The sequence below is a fragment of the Urtica dioica genome, chromosome 7 (assembly GCF_054948205.1).
Source record: "Urtica dioica subsp. dioica isolate 48M chromosome 7, U.dioica_male_clone48M_v1_H2, whole genome shotgun sequence".
NCBI lineage: Eukaryota > Viridiplantae > Streptophyta > Magnoliopsida > Rosales > Urticaceae > Urtica > Urtica dioica.
In genome coordinates this window covers 31,997,527-32,016,147 of record NC_142762.1, presented here as the reverse complement: position 1 = coordinate 32,016,147, position 18,621 = coordinate 31,997,527, and the positions used below count along the sequence as shown (strand labels likewise).

General features: G+C 37.0%; 3 protein-coding genes and 2 long non-coding RNA genes across 6 annotated transcripts; all 5 read left to right on the top strand.

The window, feature by feature from the left end:
• The first annotated feature begins 376 nt into the window (after positions 1–376).
• LOC149390849 (coiled-coil protein) lies at positions 377–2,606 on the top strand. Of its 2 annotated transcripts, none has more exons than XM_089621008.1 (6): positions 377–580; positions 893–1,020; positions 1,118–1,221; positions 1,308–1,395; positions 1,673–1,734; positions 2,155–2,606. In XM_089621008.1, the coding sequence occupies exons 1-6, from the start codon at positions 468–470 to the stop codon at positions 2,305–2,307; spliced, it is 648 nt and encodes a 215-aa protein (XP_089477134.1). In that variant the 5' UTR covers positions 377–467; the 3' UTR covers positions 2,308–2,606. The 2 variants fall into 2 exon arrangements, with proteins under 2 accessions (XP_089477134.1, XP_089477133.1); XM_089621007.1 differs by having other exon boundaries at positions 1,655–1,734.
• A 4,725-nt stretch (positions 2,607–7,331) lies between these two features.
• Positions 7,332–10,740, top strand: LA1 (La protein 1). Its single transcript, XM_089619221.1, has 10 exons — positions 7,332–7,489; positions 7,583–7,661; positions 7,829–7,978; positions 8,210–8,352; positions 8,593–8,741; positions 9,138–9,221; positions 9,300–9,669; positions 9,761–9,908; positions 10,278–10,359; positions 10,462–10,740. The coding sequence occupies exons 1-10, from the start codon at positions 7,439–7,441 to the stop codon at positions 10,547–10,549; spliced, it is 1,344 nt and encodes a 447-aa protein (XP_089475347.1). The 5' UTR covers positions 7,332–7,438; the 3' UTR covers positions 10,550–10,740.
• Positions 10,741–12,674: 1,934 nt separating this feature from the next.
• On the top strand, positions 12,675–13,455 carry LOC149390847 (uncharacterized). Its single transcript, XR_016300107.1, has 3 exons — positions 12,675–12,876; positions 13,176–13,263; positions 13,366–13,455. It is a non-coding gene; the product is annotated as an uncharacterized LOC149390847 (long non-coding RNA).
• Positions 13,456–13,485: 30 nt separating this feature from the next.
• Positions 13,486–13,987, top strand: LOC149390846 (uncharacterized). The gene is made up of 2 exons (XR_016300106.1): positions 13,486–13,564; positions 13,667–13,987. It is a non-coding gene; the product is annotated as an uncharacterized LOC149390846 (long non-coding RNA).
• A 1,132-nt stretch (positions 13,988–15,119) lies between these two features.
• On the top strand, positions 15,120–17,005 carry LOC149390845 (eukaryotic translation initiation factor-like). Its single transcript, XM_089619222.1, has 5 exons — positions 15,120–15,262; positions 15,562–15,649; positions 15,740–16,078; positions 16,171–16,416; positions 16,487–17,005. Exons 1-5 carry the CDS (start codon positions 15,219–15,221, stop codon positions 16,802–16,804), a joined length of 1,035 nt encoding a protein of 344 aa, XP_089475348.1. The 5' UTR covers positions 15,120–15,218; the 3' UTR covers positions 16,805–17,005.
• The last annotated feature ends 1,616 nt before the right edge of the window (positions 17,006–18,621 follow it).

The following is an 18,621-nucleotide window of genomic DNA, read 5'->3' as shown; positions in this document are numbered from 1 at the left end:
TTGCAACAAAGCTACTTTAAAAAAAAAACTGTATCAATAGTTTTATATGCAGTTAATAAAGCGGCGTACTAATCATGCGCATACTAGACAAGATTCACTACTCAAAAACTACGTTGTAAGTTTTCAAATTTACGAAACTATTTATTTTGTTTTAGATTATGCGTGAACGTTTACAATTTATAAGTAAATATTTACTATCCAGCATCTTTACAATTTCAAAATTAGTGTTAAATTTGAAAACATGCAATTTTTTAATTTCGAAACTCACCTGATAATTTTTTCTGATTAAACTAAATATTTCACAATATACTGTTTTGGGCTCGTAGAGGAAGGACCAAAATAAAAGCCCAAAAAAGCTTTTCTAATAATTACCAAAGAACTCTCTCTCTCTCTCACCACTTGGGGAATTGTCAAAGAGAAAGTCTGTCTGTCTCGTTCTCTTCTTCTGAGAAGCCAAAAGCGAAGCCATGGTGTTCTACTTCAAGGCCCGACCGGAATGCGGAGACTACACGATTTTCATGGGGCTAGACAAATTCGAGAACGAAGAGCTCATCAAGTACGGCTTCCCTGAAGACATTTGGTACGAATTCTCTCTTTTCTTTTCGCTCTAACCCAAATGCCCAAATTTATCTCTTCACTTCGCGTGATTTCTCCGTTTAATCGTTGCAATTTTCGAACTTCCGTTTTTCCTATGAAAACTTGGTTTAGATACTGAAGGCTCTGATTTTCGTATCTGAACCACAAATTCAAATATATACAGTTATGTATCCTATTTTTTATTCTATATTTTATTGATTCATTTCAGAGTCTGTGCTGTAAATTTGAACAATCAGAGGTCAAGCCTTTAAAGATGAATTCATAATAAGGGTTCTATTTTCTTTCCTTGTTTTAGGTTTCATGTTGACAAAATGTCCTCTGCCCATGTTTATATACGGATGCAAAAAGGTCAGGGCATTGATGACTTGAGTGAAGGCGTGCTCGAGGATTGCGCTCAGCTCGTCAAAGCTAATTCCATCCAGGGTAATTCTTCGATGTTGCTTCCATAATATCTGTGTATTTTGTTTCTGTGTGTTTCTTTTTTCGTTGGGTCAAGGGAATTTTCTTTTTTGTTTTACAGGTAACAAGGTGAACAATATTGATGTTGTTTACACACCGTGGTCCAATTTGAAGAAAACTGCCTCTATGGAGGTTGGTCAAGTTGGTTTCTATAACTCAAAGATGGTACGCTTTTTTTTTCTCGGGTCTATTTGATTCGTAACATTTGATGCTTAGAGAGGATTTATTTATTTATGCTTTTTGTTATGTAGGTCCGAACCGTGAGGGTCGAGAAGCGGATTAATGATATAGTTAACCGGCTAAACAAGACCAAGGTCGAAAGAAAGCCTGATCTGAAAGGTAAAGTGCATACTCTTCCTTCTATGTTAGTTTCTTTTTTGAGATAAAGAATATGTCTCACTCACTGACCAGAGTCAGACAGAACCTTGTTGTTGGGTCGGCCTGAATTTATATAAACTGATTTGGTGCCTCGGGTCAGGGAATTTATATAACCATGTATAAGTTGATAAATGTGATGCCATAATTCATTGCTCTACTCATTTCCGATATCATCTCCCCCAAATTCTTGCAATCCTGGCGTGTTACTCACTTATCAAAGACGTAATGACACTTGCAGCTGAGCGAGAAGCGGTAAACGCCGCCGAAAGGGCTGAGAGAAAATTGCACCTCAGAGACAAAGTAAGTTTTTCGAAATTCTCTATATATCCTAAGGTTCTACTGCGTAACAAGAAGATATAAAAGGAAAATAAATAGTAAGTCTTGGGGAACATTGGGAGGCCTCCCGATCGAATTTCTAGGGCCGACTAAACTCTCGGCTATAAATAAATAAAAAATTGTTTATTTGAGATTCCATCTTAAAATTAATTGATAACGAGAGATGACCTTATATGTGACTAATATGCATTTCAAGATGATGTATTTTTGGGCTCATTCATCTTGGGTCTGATCTATTATTTGTTTACTATGTGCTCGCTGGAGGTATTGAGCTCTGATGCCTAGATATAAATAGCCATACATGATATGAAGAAAAAAAAAATTAAAAAGGGGGTACGATATATAAGCACACCCTTAGTCTAATTGAAATGTTTATTAATGTAGAAACGGCGGGAAGAGATGGATAGGCTTGAGAAGGAGAGGCAAGCCGAGCTGAGGAGCTACAAAGGTTTGATGGTCTCTGAAAAGATGACATCGAACAAACAGATAGCCGGGACAAGCAAGTCGCTGCAGGAACTGGAAGAGGATTTTATGTGAGCTTGTGAAATTGCCCAATACCCCGTAATATGAGTATTCAGTCGTTTTCATTTGCGATTCCGTGGCCTTCCTTGACCCGACAAACCCGTAAAAGGGTAATAATGTGTGTGCTAATACGACGAAATAGGAAAAAGGGACATAACAGAAGATCCTTGAAAGGAAGAGAAAAGCTGATTTGGTGTTCCTATTGATGATGATGATAATCTATGGTTGGTTTTACTAACAGAGATTGTGGCTTCTATTAAGTCTTAAACAATTTATCATATTTGCGTGGTTATATTTTGAATCCCTTCTTGATATATCTATCTCCTGTTTCACGTATGATATATATTACTCTAAAGAATTAAAACATGGCTCTATATGAGGATTGTTCTCATGCCGATTCCAGATTGTTTAAAAAATATCACCCTATTTCTCTTGTGAGAATATGTGGTTGCGAGTCACAAACTTTTCGAAATCCACTTGAAAGATTAAGCAAACTGTGGGTTTTGATTCAAAGGTGGGCTTGTGGCATGGAAGGACAATGGAATTTCGCTTCCTTCCGGCCGTGAATGGTGCGCGGAAGGATTCCTTCCGGTTGAAGAGAGTGAACGACAGCGCGCGGAACAGCTTCCTACCGCCTCTTCCGGTTCTTTCTCTGACAGTTTGTTTTATTTTTTATTTTTAAACTGGGCCGTTGGATTTGTGACCGTTGCAAATCCAACGGCCATAAATAAATTGGTTTAATAAATTTGGCTGCTTCATTCAGTCTCAATGTAACGTACAATATTTTTTATATTTTTTTTATATTTTTATTTTATTCTCCTTTAAATGTCATCATCGTTCACAATATTTTTTCACATTTCACAATATAATAATTTCACTCTCTTTCATTACTCAAATTTTCATAAAATCTTCTTAAATATTTATTTTTATTATATAATTTTCTTACATAATTATCAAATATATTTTTAGTATATTGTTATAATTTTTGAAAAATGTCCCGATCTCATCGAAACTCTTCTGGTCGAAGTTCTCGTCGAAATTCCTCACAACAAGTTCTTCAATATCCACCACAACTTTATAATTCACAACCCCAACCACCATATCAAGATCCATACAAAGTGTATCAAGTCAAGAAAAAAATTCGGTTAAAGAAAAAATTTTGATTTAAATTTTAATCGAAATTATTCGGTTAAAATTAACCGTACGGTTAATTTTAATTGAATTTTCGCTTAAAATTAATCGTACGGTTAATTTTAATCGAATAAAAAACAATTAACCTAGGTTAATTGAAAAAAAAAATAGTTTATTGTAAAGTTGTTTGTTTTCTCACGGAACATCTACAAATTGCCCACTTTTCGGAAGTATCGCAACGAAGCAGAAACGCATCGCAAATAATCCGAAAACTTTCAAAAATATAAAAAAAAAAAAACGAAATTTTCAGTTTCTAATAAGTTTCATTCCAAATCATCGCAAGCTATCATAAAATGCATCGTAAATCATCACACAATGAAACAAGAGGGAAAAAAAAAATCTAAATCGAGTATTTTTTTATTTTTATTTTTTATTATGTCAGTCTAATATTGACAGATATTTAAAATAAAATAAAAATACAAAATTGTGACTTAGATTTTGCTACTTATCAACAAGGATTAAAATCTCACGCGAGATGGAGGTATCTCGCACGAGATCTCGCATTTTAGAAGTATGCGAGAGAGGTATAAGTATATCTCGCAATTTTAGCTAAATCTCACGAAATCTCGTGCAACTTCTCGCGTTATAAATACCCTCGTTTTCTCGTCCGACTGTAATGTTATTTTGCTCATTTTCCCCTCATTTTCGTGTTCTTTCCGCAAGAGAAGAAGAGAAGCTGAAGCTTCGTTTCTCGCGCGACCGAAGACCAGATCTGAGTAGATCTCGCCGGATCTTGCGCGGGAGGGTCGTTTCTCGTCCGGTGGAGGCATAAAGCTGCTCAAATCTCCCTGTGTACCGCGTCTTCCGCTCGGTAAGCTTCAAAATTTGAAATTTAAATTTTTTGTTGATTTTTGAATGGATTGTTGAGTATTTTTTTTAATGGATTGTTGATATGGATTTATTATAACTACATATGCTCACATGATGACTTGGTACGAGTATTGCCTGATGCAAGACCAACAACCTCATACATTTCAAGGTCCCCGATACTCTACCAACGAGTAGCGACAATGACTGTGAACTCTATTTTTTTTACTATGCTTTGGTTTGTAGTACACTTATTATATTTTGTATTGTTTTGTGTGAGAACTCTCTATTACGTGTATCTGTATTTGTTTTATTTTTGGAGTATTTACAAGGATCCACCCTGAACTCCTGCATGATTAACACTTTGCCCCTTGTACTAAAAAAACGTAGACGACAAACCTTGAAATCTTGCATTGTATCAAAATGAGTCCTTCTGTTAAAAAATTTCAAACGGTGTTAAGAAATTAAGGGTAAAAATGTATTTTTTATTTATTTATATTATTTATTTTTATTATTATTTTGTTTAAAATTAAAAAATCTAATGAAGAAGATGGCCTGCGAGATCGTTCCGTTGAGGAAGTTGGTGTTGAAGTCGAGCCAGATGAGGCTCTTCCAGTCTCTGAGGCCCGTCGAGATGTTGCCGGAGAAGGAATTGTTGCTCAGCTTAAGGATTGCTTAGTCCCGACAGGATTTCGCCGCTGAGCTGGTTGAAGTTGAGGATCAGATTCTCCAACGAATTCATCTCCGAGAACTCCCCCGGAATCTCGCTGCTGAGGTCATTGAGCCAGACGATTAGATCTTGGAGCTTCGTGAGCGATCGAGAGGCCGATCGGGATTGCCGCTGAGACTTCCGTTGCAGAGGCCGATCGGACGCTTTCCTGTGAGGTTGTTGGAGCTTAGATCTACGGTTTCCGGGTTTGGAAAATCCGAAAGGGAGGTCAGAAGCTTGCCATAGACCCAGTTTTCAGAGAGGCTGAGAGACTTGAGGTTCTTGAGCTTCATGAACGCAGTCGGAAAAACATCGGACAAGTTGTTCCTAGACAACTCGATTGTTTTCAGCTCCGAGCAAGCGCTGAGTGCGGCGGGGACGGAGCCGGAGATCTCGTTCTCAGACAAATCGAGATCAACGAGGCCGGAGCAGTGTTGGAGAGAGACAGAGACCTGAGAGTCTCTGACGAGAAAGAACTCGGAATCGAAGCGTTGAACGGGTTACTAGAAACGCTGAGGAAGTCGAGGTTGGAGCAGTCGGAGATCGCGCGAGACGCTGCCGTGGAACTTGTTGCCGGAGATATCGAGATGCTTCATAGAAGAATAGCCGCCAAACATCAGAGAGTTGAAACTCGCAGACAAATTGAACTTTATTGGTTTTATTTTTTGTTATTTATTAATCATTTTTATTTTACTTTTAATAAGGATATTTAGGTAATTTTTTTCAACAAAAGTGGTCACATAACATAACGTGTTAAAAAAAATTGGATGTCCGTTAAAAAAAAACATGACAGAAGGACTATAATTGATACAATGCATGTTTTTAAGGTTTGTCATGTAAGGTTTTCAAGTACAAGGGGCATCGGGTTATTCGTGCAGGAGTTCAGGGGGGATTATTGTAAATACTCCTTTTTTTATTTATTTAGTGTGACTTTGTTTGGGAACTCTCTATAACATGTGTATTGATTTGTATTCTATTTAGAATTTTATGTGTGGAATGTTAAAACTTTATTTTAAAATTTAATTTATTGTGTATCTTAAATTTATACAAAATCCTAATTAAAAAGTTGTTCAAATACCCTGCGGAATATCTTTTTTTGAGCGACATATCTCGTGAAATGTGGTATACCATACGGTACGAGATACTTCGAACGTTCATCGAATACCACAGTAGGGTGTGAGATATCCCAAAATAAAAATGCGGTACGATCGCGAGAGGAATCCTTGCTTATCAAGTGTACGAAATGAAAAAAAGTGCAGGACACATTCTCTCTCCTCTAACTCTCTCTGGTTTTTCAGATCTAGATCTAGATCTAGTTTTTTTTTTCTCTTTCTTGGGGCCGATCTCGGCAAGGACTCCGATCATTGCTGGGTGTCTTTCGGTTCCGGGGGAGAAGGTGCGACGGAAAGCAACCAGGGTAGAGAAGCAACAACGAAGATTCATGTCATAGCTGTGCGTTGCGGCGTGTTCTCGGCGACAGTGGCTGTGCTATGTGACTCCTCTCAGGCGACGACGTTGCACGCCTCTTCGGCGACATCGCTACGTGGCTCTCTGGCGACGGCGCTACGTGGCTTTCCGGCGACGGGGACGGCGTTGTGTGGCTCTTCGACAATGGCGACGACGCTGTGTGTCTCCTCAGTGACGTCAAGGGTGCGGCGTGGTTTTTCGGCGACGGGAGCAGAGTGGCGTGACTCCTCGGTAACGCTGTTATGGTTTGGCTCCTCGGTGACAGGGACGAGGCTGCATGGCTGCGACGGCGTGATGGCATGGCTGTTCCGCGGAGAGGACAGTGAGGCATGGCTTCTCGGTGTTGTGTACCCAACTCTGGTGGCTAGTTTTAATTTTATGTTGGGTTTTTTCAGTTTAAGAATAATTTCGAATGGTTTATTTGGTAGCAACATTTTGTTTGCATTGTTTTGTTATGGAGTCGGATTAGCCGTTGTCCATTATCCCGATATGGATTTCCTGTTAGATTTTGCTCTATACAAACTGAAAAGACATCTTCGTCGTGGTCATCGGACCGAGGTTGAGTGAACCTTTCCATCAACCATTATTGGTTTGTTGAAAGAGCCATATGTGTGCTCGAATATTGTGCTCGTCGTTCTTCCTCTTGTCAGAAGCGTGCACAAAACGTACGATTACCGGAACTTAGTGTTATGTTCACTTTGACTTAAGTTTGAGGTGTTCCATGTATTAAGGTGTTTTTCTCTTGTTTGGATGAGTTTTTTTACCCAATTTTAATGGAAAATCCGTCTTATTAAAAAAAAAATTGTACGAAATGAAAATTCTCGTTTAAAACAGGGACCTCTTTGTCTACTCTTGAAACATCACCACACTTATAAAGCCCCCAAAACTAAAAAAAGTACGTTCCACTCTCTCTCCTCCAAAAACCCTAAAAACCCTTCTCTCTCTACCCCTTCTCTCTCTCCCCTCGTTTCAATGGCGTCGGCTTCCCTAGACGAAGAGACCTCCAAGAAAGTTATTCGACAGGTTCGCTATATTGTTGTTGTAGTATATATTTGTGTGTATATTCTTTTTTTGCCTTTATCTGAAAATCTTCAAAATGTCCATTCCTATGTTTAGGTTGAGTTTTACTTCGGCGATAGCAATCTTCCCAGAGATAACTTTCTCAAAAACACCGTTAGCGAAAGCGAAAATGGAAGTATCCTTCCTATCGAAGTCTGTATATTCGTAAAGTTCATATTTTTCTTTTGATTTTTTATTTTATGCTAAAAGATTTTAGTTCTGTAAAAAAAAAAAGACATTTCGGTTTCGAAATTTTGGTGTGTCTGTGTTGGTTAATCGTTGACCTTGACGATGGGAAAACAGTGGTTAGTTTGGCACTGATATGCTCGTTCACTCGGATGAGAGGTCATCTCAACTTGGGCGATTTGAAGCCTGAAGATGTGAGCGATGATACAGTAAAAGCCGTTGCCGAAACTCTTAGAAATTCTACTTTCCTTAAGATTTCTGAAGATGGTGAGTTTTTCATATACGCTTGTTCGTGTGGTTTTGGCTTGATTTGATGTGGTGGTTCGTTGTTTGGAAAAAAAACTCAGTGTCTATAAAGTATTAAAAAAATCTGTAAAAAATTATTGAGTTGTCAAAATGAAGAAAACGAGCTGCTCACAGAATTCTTGGAGTGAGATATTTTTTGGTTTAATTGTTGGATTTTACTAAGTATTATTTTAACGCTTTTGTGGTATCAAGGTTTAAAGGTTGGTCGGAGTACCGAGTTGCCAAAACCTGATGAGTTGATAGAACAATTGGATGTTAGAACGGTGGCTGTGTCGCCGTTTGAACACGATGTAAAGCGAGATGATGTGGAGGCTTTCTTCGCTAAATTTTCCAAGGTTCGTTATATGGTTCGTTATATGCTTAATTACTTGTTTAGGTTTGAGGCACACTTTTCTATCGGTTCTGATATTCATAACTTAAGGTGAATCCTCATATTTGTTTTTTTAATTTAGTTCTATGTTTGGAAGTCTTACTTCTTAAGTAGTTGAGGTTAATAAAAAGATTGAATAGCCCTTGAACAGCTTATTTATTCACGAAAGAAACTTGGAGTATGAGCTTTTATTTGGGCATTTCAGGTCACTAGTGTCAGGCTTCCTCGTCATGTTGCAGACAAAAGGTTTTTCTGCGGCACTGCTTTGGTCGAGTTTTCCACTGAGGAAGATGCTGAAAAGATATTAAAGCAGAGCTTTGAATTTGCCGGGGCTAATTTAGAGCTAAAACCAAAGTAAGTTTGTTAAGCCATAAAAAAAAATGCGTCATGTTTCTGATCTTTCAATAGTAATCATCATGAACATGTTGTTGTGTGATAGTCTCTCTCAAGTCTTCTGTTCTCTATTATTACTATTCAATTTAATGATGTCCATGTAGACCTCAAACCATTTATGCTTAAATTGAATGGCTGATATTCTCAAATGAGTAAAAAAGAGAGCTTTGGAAATTTTCTTTCTTCTTTTTTACATGCATGTATTTTAAACGGAGGGAATTGAAAGAAGATCAGCAACAAACACGAGAACAAAATGAAAACATTCATCTTATATTTGATCTCAAACAAAGAAAAAAAAAGGATAGGAAATTGTATATTTGTGAAATTCAACTCGTAATACCAAATTCTCCAACACAGGAAGGATTTTGATGCAGAAAGGGAAAAGGAGACACAGGAGCTTGAGAACTCACATACAAAAGAAAAGAGTTCTCCTAAGGACAAGTGAGTATCAATGTCGTCTCTCGATTTAATTTACGAGGATTTTATCGACGTAATAATTAATATGAACGATGATCGCAGTTACCCCAAAGGCTTAATCGTTGCATTCGCATTAAAGAAGGCATCATCGAGCGAAGCCCCCGAGGAACAGAACGGGGCCGACAAGCAGGAAAACGGTGTCGATGGCGAAGAAGCTTTGCCAGTATCCGAGGAAGCCGCCAAAAAAGACGAAGAAGTTCCGGCAGAGAATCTCGAGAACAAAAACGAGATGGAGAGCGATGAAAAGGAAACCAAAGAGGAAGAGAAAGCCTCGGAAGAAGATTCTCCGGCGGCGGAGGAGGAGAGTGAGAAGAAAGAAGAGAGGCCCAGGGCGGCTTCTTTCATCAACAACAAGGATGTAGTTATGCGTGAAGATCTGAAGGCTGTTTTCCAGAAATTTGGCACTGTCAAGGTATCTCCTAATACCTGATCAAATTATTGACCTGCTTTTTTGTTTTCCCCTATGAAATTTAACACTCGAAATGTGTTTCTGTGGGCCGTAGTTTATTGATTTCAACATGGGAGCCGAGTCGGGGTATATCAGATTCGAAGGGCCGGAAGCTGCCCAAAAAGCCCGTGCCGCGGCTGTCCTGGCCGATCAAGGCGGTCTTGCTGTGAAGAACTTCATTGCTACTCTAGAACCAGTCACTGGTAAAAGATTTAGCTTCGGTTCCATAAAATATTTCATGTATTTTTAAACCAATTTATATTCCTGATTCACAGATAAAAGTAGCTGATTAATCGGGATTTTGTTAAGGAAACTCTAATAAAGTCGAAAAAATTCGGTTAAAAGCAGCTAATAATCTGGGTTAACCCAACCAAAGAAATTTCTGTTGCTCAAAATCATTTCGGTTAATGGTTAATCGAAATGAACGAAAAATTCAACTTTACTCACATCAACAGTATTTTTTTTTTTTTTAAATTTTAATTTCAATTGCATCATTTGTCCATTTCTCTGCTTGACACTAGTTTGGTCTTCAGGTTTTTTTTTTAATTTATTTATTTATTTTGTTTTTATAGGTGATGCCGAAAAAGACTACTGGGCTCTTCTCGCCGGCAATCAAGAAAAGCACCACCGTGATTTCAAAGGAAACCGCGGAAGGTTAGAATGAGAACTCTTGATATTTGTATTGCTACCTAAATAAAGTCGTCTTTTTTTTTTCTTCTCGGAATTTGTGATGAATGTTTTTGGTGTGAAATACAGGGGTGGAGGTAGGCACAGCAGAGGCCGGAAGAACGGGCGGTCAAGAGACAACGGTTCGGGCCGGCCGGCCAAAGCCCAGAAGGTTTGAGAGCAATTAGAAAAAAAAGCTTATCTTAATAAACTTGGTATTTATTTAAGTTTTGGAATCAGTTTTGGTATATGCTTTGAGAGAGATCTACTCGGCATTTTTTGATAGTTTGATATGCTCATGTATCAGTGTAACTTTAACCCTTCAGATGGTTCCCTTTATATTTTAGAAACATCTAAATGACTCTATAATTATCTTCGTTGATATATAGCTCAGACTCTGAGTGATACCAAAGATCTTTTGCTGTACAAATGAACGAAAATTCCGAGTCTTGATAAATAGTTTAGAATTTAGCTTATTTTAAATTAAGGGCATATCTAAGATACATATAGGACTCAAAAAGCCTCTCATTGAGGTTTTACACAATAATGGCAAATTTTATGAAATAACCTAACCTCCCGTTATCTCTCTCTCTCTCTCTCTCTCTCTCTCTCTCTCTCTCTCTCTCTCTCTCTCTCTCTCTCTCTCTCTCTCTCTCTCTCTGTTTTAATTGGTCTGCTTTTTTGGTCTGATGGTCGTCATCCAATCTAAACGCCGTAGTGCCTCTCAAATTGCTTTGTTGGTTAAAAAAAGATTGCAAAATTTGGCTGGATTATGAACATAAACTCAAGTGAGAGAGAGGGTGAATTGTGGGAGGAGAGAGAGAATGTTAATGATATCAGGGTAAAATAAGTCGATATAATCAAATATTTGACAAGTTTGGAAAAAAAAGGAAAAATTTGCTCCCTTTTCAGTCACAGTTTATTGATTGACAAGGTGGAGAGGCGATGACGGCCGATGATTATCGATGAAGAACGAGGAAGAGGGATAGAGCAATGAGACATTTTTGTTCGTTTTGTGGACAAAAGTTTATATTGACAAATTTGACATTGGTTGCGTTTGGTTCAGATTAAAAGCCATGTTTTTGTTTTTAGAAAAAACTAAACTGTTTATCTGGTGTTTGGTAAAACTGTTTTTACAAAAATACTTCAAAAGCGATTTTATATTTTGTACATGAGATGAAAAAGTTAGGATTCTTAGCTTTTAGAAAAAATATTTTTAAGTTTGGTATATAAATTATTGTAATATCCTCGTACAAAATATTATTCATATATATGTATATAAATAAGCATATTAATAATTATTATTTAATTATTAAAAACAGGTCTATTTTAGTCTTTTTACTATAATATATTTATTTTACCAAACGCTAAATCAGTTTTTGTTACCAGTAACAACTGTTTTATAAACAGTTTACCAAACACCTCGTTAGTTTTAAAAAAAAAACAGTTTTTTTAAAAAACTGAATCTAAAAGCATTTTTTTTAGAAACAAAGTTATGCCAAACGAGGTCATTATTAGTTTTACAGTGGGTCCCACTCTATTCAAAACATTGATGTGTTTAGTATTTTTTTTTTATACTAAAAAATAGTGGCATTGGTGTCAGAATTGGCTAATTTACCATAATCATTACAACTCATAATATTAATATGCAAAAATGAAAATGACATGATATTGCCAAATAAGCAATAAACCATTTTGTTACTTGTATTGGAGATGTTCTAAGGTGATCCACCTGACATGTGGGTCCCACAGCTGTGTCTTGTATTATCATAGCAGTGCTCTTGGTTATATGGATGCAATAAAGATCATTATTAGAGCTATTTATTCAAATTGCTTTTTTGTTTTCCATCAACATTTTCAAACTCTTTTTTGTTTTCTGTTTTTTAATTTTTGTAGTTGTACTGAAAAACTGTTTTGTAGTTGTTTTCAAAAAGCTGTTTGGTACAGTTTTCATTTTTGTTTTTGAGAAAGTGAAAAAACTGAAAAAAGTGTTTGGTATAGTTTTCATTTTTGTTTTTGAAAGAATGAAAAGAGAAGATGAGGAGAAAGAGGAGATAAGAGAAGAATTTTTTTTTTCAAAAACACCTTTTATTTATTTTTTTTCCAAAACAACTTCAAAATTTTTTGAAATTTTTTTCCGAAAACACCTTAACAAACACATTTTCCAATTTTGTTTCCTATTTTCACTTCTTGAAAACTCAGTTTTTGAGTTGATAACCAAACGCACCCATCAGTCTTTTCCTTCTCTTTTTACGCCCTCCTTCGCGACGAAGTAATCCCACTTACATCTGCATTTCCCTTTCACTTTACCAAAGCAAAAGAAAAGTAGAAAAATGAAAAGAAATCCTCGCAATCTCTATTTAACGTTTCAGTGTCGGCGATACGTACATTCTGCTTTTCTCTCTCTCTCTCTCTCTCTCTCACACACACACACACACACACACACACACACACACACACCATGGAAAACGATACGGGAAAGAAGGGAGGAAGAAGAGCCAATAAGTAGATCGTCTTTGAAAACCTTTTTATGATTCTTATTGTGTTCTTTATACAGTTCCGTACGTGTGCATAGATTGACTTTGTAACCTGATGCTATTCTGGAAAATCGTTTCAACTTAGAAATATTCATTAGCTTCATTTAAAACAGTTCGGTTACCTAGGATCTTAATTCTCAAGTTTAAACTTTTTAAAGCTAAGGACAGAAAGAAAACTGTGCATGTTATTTGCCTTGTCACTTCCTTTTATTTGGTTGACTTTCAATGTGTAGTTATATTTATTTGTTCTTGTAAATTGTAACACAGGTTCATGTATAAGGTGACGCCAGATAAGTTTGATCCAAGGACACGTCGTATGGTTGACTCACGCATTACGTCAGTTAACATGTTGATGGTAAGACTAATGATCAGTTAATCCAAACTGGATCTTCATTTATGATCTTCCTGACATTTCTAAATCTAACAGCTCTCACTTTTTTATTTTTTTTCATTTTAGGCGGTTGTTTCACAGATATATGATAAGGCTGTTCTTGACCCAGCCTTTTGCCCCCGACATGCCGCGCTCTTTTCCCATCTCAGAAACCATCTTCCCATCACAGAAGGCGGTTGTTTTATAGGTGATGCCGAAAAAGACTAGCTCTTCTCGCCGGCAATCAAGAAAAGCACCACCGTGATTTCAAAGGAAACCGTGGAAGGTTAGAATGAGAACTCTTGATATTTGTATTGCTACCTAAATAAAGTCTGTCTTTTTTTTTCTTCTCGGAATTTGTGATTAATGTTTTTGGTGTGAAATACAGGGGTGGAGGTAGGCACAGCAGAGGCCGGAAGAACGGGCGGTCAAGAGACAACGGTTCGGGCCGGCCGGCCAAAGCCCAGAAGGTTTGAGAGCAATTAGAAAAAAAGCTTATCTTAATAAACTTGGTATTTATTTAAGTTTTGGAATCAATTTTGCTATATGCTTTGAGAGAGATCTACTCGGCATTTTTTGATAGTTTTATATGCTCATGTATCAGTGTAACTTGTAACTCTTCAGATGGTTCCCTTTATATTTAGAAACATCTAAATGACTCTATAATTATCTTCGTTTATATATAGCTCAGACTCTGAGTGATATCAAAGATGTTTTGCTGTACAAATGAACGAAAATTCTGAGTCTTGATAAATAGTTTAGAATTTAGCTTATTTTAAATTAAGGGCAGATCTAAGATACATATAGGACTCAAAAAGCCTCTCATTGAGGTTTTACACAATAATGGCAAATTTTATGAAATAACCTAACCTCCCGTTATCTCTCTCTCTCTCTCTCTCTCTCTGTTTTAATTGGTCTGCTTTTTTTGGTCTGATGGTCGTCATCCAATCTAAACGCCGTAGTGCCTCTCAAATTGCTTTGTTGGTTAAAAAAAAGATTGCAAAATTTGGCTGGATTATGAACATAAACTCAAGTGAGAGAGAGGGTGAATTGAATTGTGTGAGGAGAGAGTGTTAATGATATCAGGGTAAAATAAGTCGATATTATCAAATACTTGACAAGTTTGGAAAGAAAAAAAAATTTGCTCCCTTTTCAGTCACAGTTTATTGATCGACAAGGGGGAGAGGCGATGACGGCCGATGATTATCGATGAAGAACGAGGAAGAGGGATAGAGCAATGAGAGACATCTTTGTTCGTTTTGTGGACAAAAGTTTATATTGGCAAACTTGACATTATTAGTTTTACAGTGGGTTCCACTCTATTCAAAACATTGGTGTGTTTAGTATTTTTTATATATTAAAAAATAGTTGGCATTGGTGTTAGAATTGATTACTTTATCATAATCATTGCAATTCATAATATTAATATGTAAAAATGAAAATGACATGGTATTGTCAAATAAGCATATTAATATGTAAAAATGAAAATGACGTGGTATTGTCAAATAAACAATAAAACAATTTTAGTTGATTGCATTGAAGAGTTCAATGCTGATCCACCTGACATGTGGGTCCCACAGCTGCTCTCGGTTATATGGATGCAATAAAGATCATTATTAGAGCTATTTATTCAAATTGCTTTTTTGTTTTCCATCAACATTTTCAATTCTGGGTTGGATAAAAAAAGAATATATAAGCAAGTTATAGTCTTTTCCTTCTTTTTTACGCCCTCCTTCGCGACGAAGTAATCCCACTTACATCTGCATTTCCCTTTCACTTTTCCAAAGCAAAAGAAAAGTAGAAAAATAAAAAGAAATCCTCGCAATCTCTTTTTAACGTTTCAGTGTGGCGATACATACATTCAGCTTTTCTCTCTCTCTCTCTCTCTCTCTCTCTCTCTCTCTCTCTCACACACACACACACACACACACACACACAGCATGGAAAACGATACGGGAAAGAAGGGAGGAAGAAGAGCCAATAAGTAGATCGTCTTTGAAAACCTTTTTATGATTGTTATTGTGTTCTTTATACAGTTCCGTACGTGTGCATAGATTGACTTTGTAACCTGATGCTATTCTGGAAAATTGTTTCAACTTAGAAATATTCATTAGCTTCATTTAAAACAGTTCGGTTACCTAGGATCTTAATTCTCAAGTTTAAACTTTTTAAAGCCAAGGACAGAAAGAAAACTGTGCATGTTATTTGCCCTGTCACTTCCTTTTATTTGGTTGACTTTCAATGTGTAGTTATATTTATTTGTTCTTGTAAATTGTAACACAGGTTCATGTATAAGGTGACGCCAGATAAGTTTGATCCAAGGACACGTTGTATGGTTGACTCACGCATTACGTCAGTTAACATGTTGAAGGTAAGACTAATGATCAGTTAATCCAAACTGGATCTTCATTTATGATCTTCCTGACATTTCTAAATCTAACAGCTCTCACTTTTTTTTTAGGAGGTTGTTTCGCAGATATATGATAAGGCTGTTCTTGACCCAACCTTTTGCCCCCGACATGCTGTGCTCTTTTCCGATCTCAGATACCATCTTCCCTCGTTCCCGTCAGAGGAGCCGGATGGTAGAGATATCACATTCTCGAGGCTCCTCTTGAATAAGTGCCAAGAGACTTTCGAATGCGCTGAGGAACTCAGGCAGGAGTTAGAGAAGTTGAGTGGTCACGAACGTGTGGACAAAGAACGATTGCTCAAACTCCGTACACTTGGAAATATTAAGTTTGTTGGAGAGCTTCATAAGCAGAAGATGATGCGTCAACGGACAGCCTATCATATTATTGAGGTCAGGTTGGGTTTGTTTTGAGATGATATCTAGAATGTGATGATGCACGGAGTTGGTTGATATTGATCATCATGTATTGGTTTGTCAAACAGAACCTCTTAGGAACCGACCCCAAAGAGTGCCCCGCAGAGGAAAATGTCGAGTCTCTTTGCGCTTACTTGAACACAGTTGGTAAGTTTTTGGATGAGTACTCTCCCGAAATGAGGAGCATGAACGACGTTTATTATAGCCGATTGGAGGAATTTACAACGAGTCCCTTGTTGGCTCCGAGGATTAGAATATTGCTGCAAGATTTGCTTGATTTGCGGTCCAACGACTGGGTACCCAGGCGAGAGGAGGCGAGCACACTTTTCTTCAAACCTTAATGCTTTTCAGTAGGATCTTTATACCTAACCTCTTGCATTACAGATCAAAGGCAAAGGCAAAGGCAAAGGCAAAGGCAAAGGCAGAGGCAGAGGCAAAGGCAAGACAACAACTGAAATCCATTCGGAGGCAGAGAAGATTCTCGGAGTAAGTCCAGGTGAGACTACGAGCAAGGGAAACAAGGCCAGCCTGGTTTCTTGTGCTCAAGGGAGTACAAGCGCCCTCTTGGAGGGAAGCGATTGTGCTCCTCCACTCTCCTGGCTGGAACTCGTGGGCGAGTCTCCCGCTCTGGTGAGTCCCACCGGACAAGAGGTTTTGGAATCGCAAGCGTCCGATGTCAATGCGTGCCAAGATCTTCTCTGATTCACTTTGCTTCCTCGTTTTCTTTATGTGTGTTTTCTATCCTTCTAATGACAAAACTATGTAGATATATGTTTGGTTGAGGGTAATGCAATGTAATCACATTCTCAGAAATGTCATTAAAGTAATAAGATTATCAAGAATGTATGATTATAGTGTTTGACTATAAAAGTTAATGTTTTAAATAGATTTTTGAGAATGTTATTTTTATCGCGTTCGGTTTGACAAGAGAATGTAATGTCTAATAAAAAAAAAAGGGAGTTCTAGTAAAGTAGTCACTTTGAAACGTTGAAATTTCAATATAGCCAACGTTTTATATGTTTTAGTCAAATAATCATTTGTTGAGGTGGCAAAATTTATAACATGTGAAATATCCCATTTTAATTTATTATTTTTCAAACAAATAAAAAAAAGGAAATCCCAAAAATTATTAACTGCTTCTTCATTATCTAATTAAATTTCTGCAAAAAAATATGGTAAAACAAATGTTGATTAACGTCTATTAACCGTAAAAAAAAAAAAAAAAATCATGTAGTCAAGATGAACACAGCTCGACGTTAATAATAATTAACTATTATTTACGAATATTTACAAAAATTTATTGTAATTAATTATTTAAGATACATAAGCAAAGCTGAAAAACATGTAACAAAAATTTACAAACAAATTCAAAAAAAAAAAAAAAAAAAATCCATACAGAACCAGTGCCGATTAGTTAATAAATATGCACTTCTTTCCGGCGCGGTTCTCCTTTCCTCTTTGATCAATGCATGGTGCTTTCATGCTTGTGCTGACCGGCGAAGACTTCCGCCGCCCTCGGAACCGATTCCGAGTCCGAGAGAGAGAGAGAGGTGTTGTTCGCCGCCATAGCGGCCTCTGTTCCGCTACCAAGACCCGACCTTTGCCTCTCGATCCAAGTAGTCACTTTCGACGAGACATGTCAACAGAGGGACAACAAGGATGAGGATTCATTGGTCTCCTTCCTCGCCGAAATCGCAACAACATTCCATGGTGGTTAGATGGCTAGCCGTGAAATGGTGATGGTGAAATAAAGATGGGTTTCAATCCTATTTTTGAAAGACTTTTGAATTAATGAATAGATTTGGAATTTTATTATGTTGCCTCATCTTGATCTATATTGTTTCCGTACGTCATTTTTTTGGGAAAACGCTGAAGAACAAATACCCAGAGGAACAATGAGAGAGAGAGAGAGAGAGAGAGAGAGAGAGAGACTAAAACAAAAAAAAAAAAGATAGAAGAAAGAGAATGTAAGATCCTAGTAAATAGAGATTTATGAAAAATAAATTGAGATTATTATTTTAAAATAAAATCAAATAAACTAAATATTAAGGGTAATAAAAGTATACAAATCTGCCACCTCGACAGATTGGCTATTGGTTTAACGTTTTTAAAACGTAGGCTATATCAAAAATTTATTGTTTGAAGTGGGCTTACTTGTTTAGAAAAATCTAAAAAAAAAATCTCTTGTGATAATTTATATATGAAAAAATTAAGTTGTAATATGAAAAAAAAAAAATGCTTTTAGTGATAATTTTTTTTTCTTTTTACACAGTAAGTGCAAGACGGAATAAAAAAAATAAAAAATACCATAAACAACAACACCACCTATAAACAATTAATTAAAGACCTCTATGATACTTGTTAATGCCTGAAAATGGATCAACACTAAAACCGGTTCGCGGTTCGATCTAGGGCCGGACTCTATGACCGCGCGGTGGTCGAACGGAGAAGTTGTCCCAACACCTGTACCTCCATCGTATCGGAAAAGGATTTCCGACGACTCGTCACCTGAAAAAGAG

Coding starts and splice junctions, on each gene's coding strand:
- LOC149390849 (XM_089621007.1), top strand. CDS start 468: ATGGTGTTCTACTTCAAGGCCCGACCGGAATGCGGAGACTACACGATT. Junction 1,396..1,654: donor AAGAAAGCCTGATCTGAAAG/GTAAAGTGCATA, acceptor CACTTATCAAAG/ACGTAATGACACTTGCAGCT. Junction 1,735..2,154: donor AATTGCACCTCAGAGACAAA/GTAAGTTTTTCG, acceptor TTATTAATGTAG/AAACGGCGGGAAGAGATGGA.
- LOC149390845 (XM_089619222.1), top strand. CDS start 15,219: ATGGAAAACGATACGGGAAAGAAGGGAGGAAGAAGAGCCAATAA. Junction 15,263..15,561: donor GGAGGAAGAAGAGCCAATAA/GTAGATCGTCTT, acceptor ATTGTAACACAG/GTTCATGTATAAGGTGACGC. Junction 16,079..16,170: donor CAGCCTATCATATTATTGAG/GTCAGGTTGGGT, acceptor TTTGTCAAACAG/AACCTCTTAGGAACCGACCC.
- LA1 (XM_089619221.1), top strand. CDS start 7,439: ATGGCGTCGGCTTCCCTAGACGAAGAGACCTCCAAGAAAGTTATTCGA. Junction 7,490..7,582: donor CCAAGAAAGTTATTCGACAG/GTTCGCTATATT, acceptor TCCTATGTTTAG/GTTGAGTTTTACTTCGGCGA. Junction 9,909..10,277: donor TACTCTAGAACCAGTCACTG/GTAAAAGATTTA, acceptor TTGTTTTTATAG/GTGATGCCGAAAAAGACTAC.